The 11,317-nt window shown below is 45.9% G+C and overlaps 1 protein-coding gene and 2 long non-coding RNA genes across 4 annotated transcripts; all 3 read left to right on the forward strand.

The window, feature by feature from the left end:
* The first annotated feature begins 940 nt into the window (after window positions 1-940).
* Window positions 941-3,456, forward strand: LOC145094930 (uncharacterized). 2 transcript variants are annotated; one of them, XR_013703650.1, is made up of 3 exons: window positions 941-1,320; window positions 2,085-2,152; window positions 2,444-2,726. It is a non-coding gene; the product is annotated as an uncharacterized LOC145094930 (long non-coding RNA). The 2 variants fall into 2 exon arrangements; XR_013703649.1 differs by lacking the exon at window positions 2,444-2,726 and adding an exon at window positions 3,214-3,456 and having other exon boundaries at window positions 952-1,320.
* A 69-nt stretch (window positions 3,457-3,525) lies between these two features.
* Window positions 3,526-5,070, forward strand: LOC145096292 (uncharacterized). Its single transcript, XM_079034038.1, has 3 exons — window positions 3,526-4,399; window positions 4,464-5,019; window positions 5,067-5,070. Exons 1-3 carry the CDS (start codon window positions 3,526-3,528, stop codon window positions 5,068-5,070), a joined length of 1,434 nt encoding a protein of 477 aa, XP_078890164.1.
* A 2,447-nt stretch (window positions 5,071-7,517) lies between these two features.
* LOC145094931 (uncharacterized) lies at window positions 7,518-9,493 on the forward strand. Its single transcript, XR_013703651.1, has 3 exons — window positions 7,518-8,219; window positions 8,984-9,051; window positions 9,343-9,493. It is a non-coding gene; the product is annotated as an uncharacterized LOC145094931 (long non-coding RNA).
* The last annotated feature ends 1,824 nt before the right edge of the window (window positions 9,494-11,317 follow it).

An 11,317-nucleotide genomic window follows, 5' to 3' on the forward strand; every position in this document is an offset into this window, starting at 1 on the left:
ATGCAATGATTGTTGTACTTTGACTACTAACATGCGTATGTTGTGGTACTTGACATGACGTCATCCACCCCAGAACGTTTTCTCCGTTTCGGTTTTGTGGTATGACAGATTGGTATCAGAGCATTGTTTATAGTGAGCTAAGTATATCAATTCATAAAAGATATACAACCTATAAATACATAGGGATAAAACACTCTGAGCAAGAATTATACTTTAAAATATAACCATATTTTACCAAAGTATAAGAACGTACAGAATCTAAACACTCGAACACAAGTATCACAAGAAGAACAAGAATAAAAGTCTTCAGATGTTGAGCACTACAGTCAAACCTGGGCAGTTATGTAATCGTAAGTTGGAATAAATGTAACCTGCTCAACTACATTTATTCGAGATGCGATGAACGTGTGCTTGGGAGTGATAGTGGTGTTGCAACAGGTCTGAAACTTACCAACTAGGAATGCTAGAGCCAAACATAATGTTTAAAATACTATAGGAGTATTTTGGAATACTAAAAGACTCACACTAATCCCAGAATCATATTCAGAAGATAAGAAACAAACAATAATTAAAATACCATAGGGATATTTTAGGATCCATAACTAACCTTGTGTGAAGAACTAAAAGGATCCTTATTGATATACCTACAATTATAGAGAGTATACTCCCAAGTTTATGTTGGGTTTTGAGCATTCTAACAATCCTAAGTGTACATGCAACCCTAAATACCTTCGGATCTATGTTTTCTCTATTATACATGCAAATAAGAACTTCCAAGGTATTATCCTAATCTAGCATACAAAACAATAACTATAGCAAGATAGAATACATACCTCTTTGATGTAGAAAGTCTTCATAAAGCTTGAGTGCCTAGTGCCCCAAGTGTGACACCTCAAATGGAATCACAATCATCAAAACTGTAACAGCCCGGATCTCCAGGTATTTTATTGTTTTAATATTTTGAGTTTTGAGGAGGGACTCGGCGAGTTGGAGCTCAGACTCGCCGAGTAGGGTCGCGATTCTGGACACGGGATTCGTTCGGACTCGGCGAGTCCAGGATATGGACTCGGCGAGTCCACGCTGTTTAATGAAACCCTAATTTCTCGGGTTTGGGACCTATTTAAATGGCCTTATGGCCGTCATTTGCATCCATCAGTCCATAGAGAGATACCCTAAAGGTGTTTTAGCGATTTGAGAGTGAAAGAAGGCATTTCTTGACATTTGTGTGTTGTTTAGCAAAGAAGAAGGAGGCTCTAGACAAGAGGAGGCAAAGGGGGACTGCTATTTGGTGGATTGGAAGCTTGACCCTTCAATCTAAAGGTATAATTTCGACCCATCTCCTGTTTTGTGAGGTATAATCGATTTTAGGGTTTCTTGTGGCTTTGTTGAGTCGATTTGATGGCCAAATAGTCCCATGCTAGTGATGAGACTTCGGATCTGGATCCATAGAGGTCCAGAGAGCCTCATCCTTCAAGCTTTTTAGAGAGCAATGGAGGTCATGACCTTGTATAGTGAGATTTGTTGAAGATTCTTCATAATTAGTCATATAAAGGTTGTTCATGCATCAAGACTGGGACTTTACGTGATGAATCAGTCTAGGAGGGCCAGATCTATGAATTGTTGGAGTAGATCTGACCTTAGAAGCAAGTTTGAGTGATTGCATGGAATGGACTCGCCGAGTCCGATGAGCAGACTCGGCGAGTAGTTTGAAGATTGCCTTGGACCGGCCAGTGAGTGGTCCAGACGGGTCAGGAGTTGACCCAGTGAGTCAGGGCGAGTTGGAAAGGATTGTCATGAGGTCTGAGTCGAGCTGGGACTCGCCGAGTCGTTCTTGAGACTCGGCGAGTTGAGTCGGGGTGGCCCCGCGATTCTTCCAGGTGTAACTCGTCGAGTCAGGGGGGAGTACTCGACGTGTAGAAAGGGAATCCTAGAGAGTTGGTGAGAACGTCTAGACTCGCCGAGTTGCCGTATGCACTCGCCGAGTCCGGTCAAAGTTGACCGTTGACCGTTGACATGTGTTGACTTTTTAGGGGTAGTCAACCTTATAGATAAAAAGTGTTAATTAGAGCATTGTGATGTTATAGGAGGATTAGAGCTCGGAGGATCGAGCACGAGGGATTTCCAGGGATTGTGAGATACCGAGACACACGAGGTGAGTCTTCTCACTATACTTTACCTTGAGTCGGTAATCAGAGTTATGTGTTAGTGTATGTATGTTATGTGCATGTTATGTGTTGTACTGCATTATTTCTATGTGATCTATGCTGTGCATGTTTATAGAGTTGGAACCGGAAGGTTCATAGAGTTAGAACCTGAGGGTTCACAGAGTGGGGTGCACGGACCCATAGAGTTATGGCCTCGAGTGGCTAATATGTGTTTTATGTGAGGTATTTTGGGGAACTCACTAAGCTTTGTGCTTACAGTGTTAGTGTTGTTGTTTCAGGTACTAGCGATGACCGTGGGAAGGCGCCGGCTTGATCTGTACACACGTGGAGGAATTTGATATAATTATGTGATCTTGGGATTTGTATGATACATATTGGAATTTGAAACTGATGTTTTATTAAATTAAAAGAGAAATGTTTTTATGAATTGTGAAAAATAAAATTTTTAAAATTTTCGGTGTTACAAGTTGGTATCAGAGCCTTGGTTTGAGGGATTCGAGTACACCTTCGGGCGTATTTGAACTCAAACTGAGGATTTGAGATGTATTTTCCAAAAAGAGTAAAAGATTTTCGAAAAACGCAGAGCAAGAGATGTGTGTACGATCAGTCAGCGCCCGAACGGTGATTTCCCAAAATACCTTTTTATATTATGTGATATTCATATTGATATGATGTATCCGCATGCTAGAGTAGGCTAGGTATTGCTATTAGGACTAGGGTGACCTGATGTGTGATGCCTTAGCCTAGGGAGAGGTGAGCTGCTATGAGATGCTTGAGAGTGAGTAGGTAGCAGCAAGGAGCTTATGAGGGATCTATTAGAGAGTAGTCTATGCATGATAAAGTACTTGAGACCTGGGATCCAAAGAGAAGGATTTGGAGTGTATTCTGGTGCGGTGCGGACAGTAGTATTGGGCCCGTACTACTGGAAGCACCGGAGCGGTGTGCAGCCCAAGTCAGAATCTTTGGAATGCTAAGAATCAAGGAGAAAAGAGTTGTCGAGTGTGAGCATACTCGTGTGGATTCTAATTTATTGTATGTTGTATTTCAGAGGTAGATCATGGTGAGGACACGTTTGATGCCCGAGAGCAGTGGTACCAGTGAGGAGGAGATCCGCCGGATCATTCAGGAGGAGGTGGCTGCGGCCATCAGGGCAGAGATACCAGAGATGTTTGGGTCTATAAAGACCACCTTGATTGAGACGTTTGATGAGCGCTATGCCGCTCTTTCTGAGGCTGCTGCTGCAGCGGCTACCGCAGCGATTGCTGCTGCAAGGCCGCAGGGTGGGGATGCGTTGCTGTTCCGTGAGTTCAGCAACACAAAACCACCAGAGTTTGATGGTACTCAGGATCCGGTGGCAGCTATGAAGTGGATATCTGATATAGAGGGGTGTTTCTTCACTTGCTCGTCTCCTGAGCATTTGAAGGTACGGTTCGCGCTGAACCAGCTTCGCTTGGGAGCGAAGGACTGGTGGAAGTTTGTGACAGCGCATTATTCGCCTGCTGAGCTTTCTGCGGTGACCTGGGAGAGGTTCACCACTATGTTTCGTGATGAGTACGTTCCCCAGGTGGAGAGGGAGCGTTTAGCACAGGAGTTTCTGACCCTCAAGCAGGGTACTGAGTCTGTTACAGCGATCACGAGGATGTTCCACGAGAGGGCGATGTTCTGCCCTGAGCACGTGTCCACTGAGCAGGCACGTATGAGCCGCTACTTGAGCATCTTGAGGAGGGATATTCGGGAGTTCGCTGCGAACTCCTCGTACCGGACATTTGCCGAGCTTCAGGCAAATGCCCGGAAGAGGGAGATTGAGCTTGAGACTCAGGCCAGGGAGGAGGCGGAGTCTCAGGGGAGGGATCGGCGACCGGCATTGTCGCAGCCGGCCGCCAAGCGGGCCAAGCCTGCTGATCCCCGACCAGGGAGCCAGAAGGGCCGCACTTGCGGAAAGTGCGGCAAGGGTCATGACGGAGTCTGCCGAGCAGGGTCTTGCTACAAATGTGGCAAGGAGGGGCACATGGCCAAGGACTGCCCCAAGGGGTTTGCAGTGTGCTTTCACTGCAACCAGACTGGACACCGGAAGGCCGAGTGTCCGCAGTTGCGCGGAGCATCTCAGGGGTCTGCTCCTGCCGCCACCAGAGTTACAGAGAGTCGGCCTGTGAAGGCCGAGACGCCGAGAGCTCGAGGGAGAGCTTTCCAGTTGACTGCGGAGGAGGTCCGCGCCGCGCCCGATGTTGTGGCTGGTATGTTTCCTTTCGCGTATTTATTTTGATATATGATGTTGTGCTTATATTATGTTATGCGTAGGTACTTTTCTTGTGAATTCCGTACCTGCTTTAGTGTTATTTGACTCGGGTGCGAGTCGGTCTTTTGTATCTTTGGCCTTTAGCCAGCATATCAGTGCTAGTCGTGAGGCACTGAGTCGGCCTCTGAGAGTCTCCATAGCTGATGATAGAGTGATTTGTGCCACAGAGGTTTTCCGGGGATGTGTGTTAGGGATCTTCGGGGTTGAGTTTCCGATTGATCTGATTCCTATTGCGATGGGCGATGTTTGTGTCATTGTGGGCATGGACTGGTTGAGCCGATTCGGCGCGATTATCGACTGTGAGCGTCAGCTGGTGACTATACGAGACCCTAGTGGGGGAGTTCTTTCGGTGTACGGTGAGGGTACCCGTTCGGGATCAGCCTTTTGTTCGGCCGCCAGGGCGAGACAGTGTCTACAGCAGGGCTGTAAGGGTTTTGTGGCGTATGTGATGGATACGCGAGCGACTTCCGAGAGACCGAGTTCAGTTGGGGAGGTACCGGTGGTATGTGAGTTTCCAGATGTCTTTCCCGAGGAGCTGCCGGGAGTACCTCCTGTGAGGCAAGTAGAGTTTGGTATTGATTTGGTCCCGGGGGCTGCGCCTATAGCTAAGGTGCCTTATCGTCTTGCACCTCCAGAGATGCAAGAGCTATCCTCACAGCTTCAGGAGTTGCTGGGGAAGGGATTTATTCGGCCGAGCAGCTCGCCGTGGGGAGCACCCATTCTGTTTGTCAAGAAGAAGGATGGTTCACACCGGATGTGTATTGATTACCGGGAGTTGAACAAGCTGACGGTCAAGAACCGTTACCCGTTGCCGAGGATCGACGATTTATTTGATCAGTTGCAGGGAGCCTCTTGGTTTTCCAAGATCGATTTGAGGTCGGGATATCATCAGGTGAGAGTGCGAGATGAGGACGTCCAGAAGACAGCGTTCAGGACGCGTTATGGGCATTATGAGTTTGTGGTGATGCCTTTTGGGCTCACCAATGCCCCGGCAGTGTTCATGGATCTCATGAACAGGGTATGTAGGCCGATGTTGGATCGGTCGGTGATTGTATTTATCGATGATATTCTGGTGTATTCGAGATCTAGGGAGCAGCATGAGGATCATTTGCGGGAGGTCCTTGGGGTACTGAGATCGGAGAAGCTTTATGCAAAGTTCTCCAAGTGTGATTTCTGGTTACGGGAGGTCCAGTTCCTAGGACATCTCGTTAACCAGGAAGGGATTCTGGTCGATCCGGCCAAGGTTGAGGCGGTGATGGGTTGGGAGGTGCCAAAGTCACCCTCTGAGATCAGGAGTTTCCTTGGATTAGCAGGGTATTATCGGAGATTTATCAAGGATTTCTCCAAGATCGCAGTGCCGCTCACCAGGTTGACCCGGAAGGGTGTTGCATTCTCATGGGGTCCCGAGCAGCAGACCTCCTTTGAGACACTTCGCCAGAGGTTGTGCGAAGCCCCGGTATTAGCTCTCCCGGAAGGGATGGAGGATTTTGTAGTATATTGTGATGCATCGATTTTGGGGTTGGGTGCGGTGTTGATGCAGAGGGGTCATGTGATAGCATATGCATCGAGGCAGCTGAAGCCTCATGAGACGAGATATCCCACGCATGATCTAGAGTTGGGGGCAGTAGTGTTCGCCCTCAAGATTTGGCGCCACTACTTGTATGGGGTTCGATGTACGATATACACGGACCACAAGAGCTTGAAGTACTTGATGGATCAGCCCAATCTAAACATGCGTCAGAGGAGGTGGTTAGATGTGGTCAAGGATTATGATTGTGAGATCCTGTACCACCCGGGCAAGGCCAATGTGGTGGCCGATGCGTTGAGCCGCAGGGCGGAGAGCACTCCATTGCGAGATGTATGTTTGAGATTGACCATGATAGCTCCGGTATTGGATGCCATTCGTGGGGCACAGGCCGAGGCTGTGCAGCCGGAGATGCAGAAGAGGGAACGGGTCGTTGGTTTGGTTTCAGAATTCGTTACGGATGGGAGAGGACTTATGACTTTTCAGGGTCGGATTTGGGTACCGTTCGTGGGTGGTACGCGCACTTCCTTGATGGAGGAGGCTCATCGGTCGAAATTTTCGATCCATCCGGGGGCTACGAAAATGTATTTGGATTTGAGGCGAGAGTATTGGTGGCCCTGTATGAAGAGGGACATCGCATGGTTTGTTGAGAGGTGCTTGACCTGCCGTAGGGTTAAGGCCGAGCACCAGAGACCGCATGGCAAGTTGCAGCCATTGGAGGTTCCCGAATGGAAATGGGAACAGATCACTATGGATTTCATCACCAAATTGCCGAGAACTGCCAGAGGAGTTGATGCAATTTGGGTGATTGTGGATAGGCTGACGAAGAGCGCTCACTTCCTTGCCATCAGTGAGAGTTCTTCAGCAGAGAAGTTGGCAGAGTTATATGTGAGAGAAGTGGTATCTCGGCATGGGGTGCCGATCTCGATTGTTTCAGACCGTGATGTGCGCTTTACTTCCAGATTCTGGAAGAAATTTCATGAGGAGTTGGGTACTAGATTGCATTTTAGTACAGCATACCATCCCCAGACAGACGGTCAGAGTGAGCGGACGATTCAGACGCTTGAGGACATGCTTCGAGCATGTGTGTTGGATTTCGGGGGTAGCTGGGATGCGTATTTACCCTTGGCAGAGTTTTCCTACAACAACAGCCATCATTCGAGCATTGGTATGCCACCCTTTGAGCTGTTGTACGGTAGGAGGTGTCGGACCCCCATTTGCTGGGGAGAAGTTGGGCAGAGAGTGATGGGCAGTACCGAGATCGTGCTTCGGACGACGGAGCAGATTCAGCAGGTCAGACAGAGGTTATTGACCGCCCAGAGTCGACAGAAGAGTTATGCAGACAGACGCCGGTCCGAGCTTGAGTTTCAAGTCGGCGACTTCGTTCTCCTGAAGGTCTCTCCTTGGAAAGGAGTGATTCGATTCAGGAAGAGGGGCAAGTTGGGGCCCCGGTATATTGGGCCATTTCGTGTGGTTGCAAGAGTAGGCCGGGTAGCCTATCGTTTGGAGTTGCCAGCAGAGTTGGGGCAAATCCACGACACTTTTCATGTGTCGCAATTGAGGAAATGTATTGCCGATGAGACGGCAGTAGTTCCATTAGAGGATATTCAGGTGGATGCGAGCCTGAATTATGCCGAGAGACCAGTAGCCATCAGAGATCGGAAGATCAAGGTTCTGAGGAACAAGGAGGTACCTTTGGTGTTGGTTCAGTGGCAACACCGGAAGGGATCAGAGATGACCTGGGAGCCGGAGCGCGAGATGCGGGCTCAGCATCCGGAGCTATTTTAGAGCGAGACTTCGAGGGCGAAGTCTAATCCTAGTGGGGGAGAATTGTAACAGCCCGGATCTCCAGGTATTTTATTGTTTTAATATTTTGAGTTTTGAGGAGGGACTCGGCGAGTTGGAGCTCAGACTCGCCGAGTAGGGTCGCGATTCTGGACACGGGATTCGTTCGGACTCGGCGAGTCCAGGATATGGACTCGGCGAGTCCACGCTGTTTAATGAAACCCTAATTTCTCGGGTTTGGGACCTATTTAAATGGCCTTATGGCCGTCATTTGCATCCATCAGTCCATAGAGAGATACCCTAAAGGTGTTTTAGCGATTTGAGAGTGAAAGAAGGCATTTCTTGACATTTGTGTGTTGTTTAGCAAAGAAGAAGGAGGCTCTAGACAAGAGGAGGCAAAGGGGGACTGCTATTTGGTGGATTGGAAGCTTGACCCTTCAATCTAAAGGTATAATTTCGACCCATCTCCTGTTTTGTGAGGTATAATCGATTTTAGGGTTTCTTGTGGCTTTGTTGAGTCGATTTGATGGCCAAATAGTCCCATGCTAGTGATGAGACTTCGGATCTGGATCCATAGAGGTCCAGAGAGCCTCATCCTTCAAGCTTTTTAGAGAGCAATGGAGGTCATGACCTTGTATAGTGAGATTTGTTGAAGATTCTTCATAATTAGTCATATAAAGGTTGTTCATGCATCAAGACTGGGACTTTACGTGATGAATCAGTCTAGGAGGGCCAGATCTATGAATTGTTGGAGTAGATCTGACCTTAGAAGCAAGTTTGAGTGATTGCATGGAATGGACTCGCCGAGTCCGATGAGCAGACTCGGCGAGTAGTTTGAAGATTGCCTTGGACCGGCCAGTGAGTGGTCCAGACGGGTCAGGAGTTGACCCAGTGAGTCAGGGCGAGTTGGAAAGGATTGTCATGAGGTCTGAGTCGAGCTGGGACTCGCCGAGTCGTTCTTGAGACTCGGCGAGTTGAGTCGGGGTGGCCCCGCGATTCTTCCAGGTGTAACTCGTCGAGTCAGGGGGGAGTACTCGACGTGTAGAAAGGGAATCCTAGAGAGTTGGTGAGAACGTCTAGACTCGCCGAGTTGCCGTATGCACTCGCCGAGTCCGGTCAAAGTTGACCGTTGACCGTTGACATGTGTTGACTTTTTAGGGGTAGTCAACCTTATAGATAAAAAGTGTTAATTAGAGCATTGTGATGTTATAGGAGGATTAGAGCTCGGAGGATCGAGCACGAGGGATTTCCAGGGATTGTGAGATACCGAGACACACGAGGTGAGTCTTCTCACTATACTTTACCTTGAGTCGGTAATCAGAGTTATGTGTTAGTGTATGTATGTTATGTGCATGTTATGTGTTGTACTGCATTATTTCTATGTGATCTATGCTGTGCATGTTTATAGAGTTGGAACCGGAAGGTTCATAGAGTTAGAACCTGAGGGTTCACAGAGTGGGGTGCACGGACCCATAGAGTTATGGCCTCGAGTGGCTAATATGTGTTTTATGTGAGGTATTTTGGGGAACTCACTAAGCTTTGTGCTTACAGTGTTAGTGTTGTTGTTTCAGGTACTAGCGATGACCGTGGGAAGGCGCCGGCTTGATCTGTACACACGTGGAGGAATTTGATATAATTATGTGATCTTGGGATTTGTATGATACATATTGGAATTTGAAACTGATGTTTTATTAAATTAAAAGAGAAATGTTTTTATGAATTGTGAAAAATAAAATTTTTAAAATTTTCGGTGTTACAAAAACACTTAGAATAGCTTGAGAGAATTCTACACTTCTTGAAATCGGCTAGCCCTCTCTAGAATAATACTAGTCTCTAGTGGCCGATTTTTTCCTCAATAATAAGATGCTTATATAGTTATACAATTAGGGTAAATCCTAATTGTCATGACTTTCCATTTCCTTGGATCCATGGGTATAAATACACCATGGAGCATCCATGGACCATCCTATGGGTTTTAGCCCAACTTGATTATCCATGGAGCATTAGCCCACTATACAAGTATGGATGATTTACACAATCAACCCATATATTTAATTAGTCTTCTTTTGATCACTTAATTAATCCTAGATTAATTCTTGATCAATACTAATTAAATAATCTTATTATTCTTATTATTAATATACTAGAACTTATAATATATTAATAACCATAAGTGTCTTATTTCTCTCATCCAAGTGCATGATGGTATGCAACCCAAATGGACCGTGCCGGGTCGGGTCAAGTCTTACCAATTATAGTTATGGACTTAGACATTAATCCAACAGTCTCCCACTTGGATAAGTCTAAAACTATTATTGCGTATGACTTCAGGAACCAACTGGCAATCGTAGCTCTCAAAAGCTTCTGTCGAACTCTGACCTTGTAGATGAACTCTGACCTTTGTCAGTGACTTGTCCATTAGATAAGGGATCATATATTCCTCCATTCTAGGTATCATATGGACTGAGACATGGATTATAATCATTCTCTCTGTCCATTTGTTGTTTCCCGATTTCCGATTTATGACGACTGACTAATTGAACAAATCAAATCAGTCCTGGCCCGGCCGAGCACTTCCATTTGTCATCATCAAATCATCGAGGGGCCCACAGATATCACTTTTATCCCGAAGGTAAAAGGAATGGATAAACTTCGACTCATATGGCTTGTTCTACTACTTGTTGAATCATACACAAAGGCACGTTTTATAGCACCGAGTTACCAAATGCTTTCCGTGCTATCAATGTACTATCAACTCATAGTAACAACTCATATCTCTAGGTTTGAACAATATAAGATATTATCGTCTCATGATCACTCGTGATAAAATCCATGAAGTGATTCCAATGAGCGCGGGTTGAATCCAATACTCAGAACTTATGAGCACTCATGAGTGTTGTAGCCTTGTCCAACACCTTAGACCTCTACAAGCCATCATGACAGTCTTAATTCATATCTACTTCCAACATATGACCGACTGTGGATGGTTTGAATAACTTAGTCATTCCGGAAGAATAACCCAGTTTATTCGGGAAGTCAAAACATGCAAAGTGAAACACAATAATAATCGAATCCAATATGGTCTCAGAACTTATGAATATAAATAAAACACCTTTTATTTATCACCATATGATTACACATTATTCATTGTATACTGTTTCAGCTATCAACTTTAATCTTGAATTTAAAACAATAGTTGTCCCATGCTCCAAGCATGTACACTATGTTTTTTCTCAAACACTAGTCATGCCATACACCAAGTATGCATACTATGTTTGTCTATGATCTTTACTTTGTGAACTAGATCAATTGAACATTACTTCAATGATTCTCTTTTCACACTCCGAAATCCTTACTGCAAATGCAAGAATTCCAAATTCATGCCATTTACTGAAATCTGTTAGATTCTAAACTTATATGCATTGATCCTCTCGTAACGATTATGCACAAACTCACAAAGACTTGGCAACAATCATTACAGAGTATTCCAAAGGAGATCAACTCCTTGGAAATATCCTTCTTGCATTAAGTTTCCTTAATCTTACA

The sequence above is a fragment of the Lactuca serriola genome, chromosome 3 (assembly GCF_051521515.1).
Source record: "Lactuca serriola cultivar US96UC23 chromosome 3, Lser_US96UC23_V15, whole genome shotgun sequence".
Taxonomy (NCBI): Eukaryota; Viridiplantae; Streptophyta; class Magnoliopsida; order Asterales; family Asteraceae; genus Lactuca; species Lactuca serriola.

Coding starts and splice junctions, on each gene's coding strand:
- LOC145096292 (XM_079034038.1), top strand. CDS start 3,526: ATGAAGTGGATATCTGATATAGAGGGGTGTTTCTTCACTTGCTCGTCT. Junction 4,400..4,463: donor CGCGCCCGATGTTGTGGCTG/GTATGTTTCCTT, acceptor TGTTATGCGTAG/GTACTTTTCTTGTGAATTCC.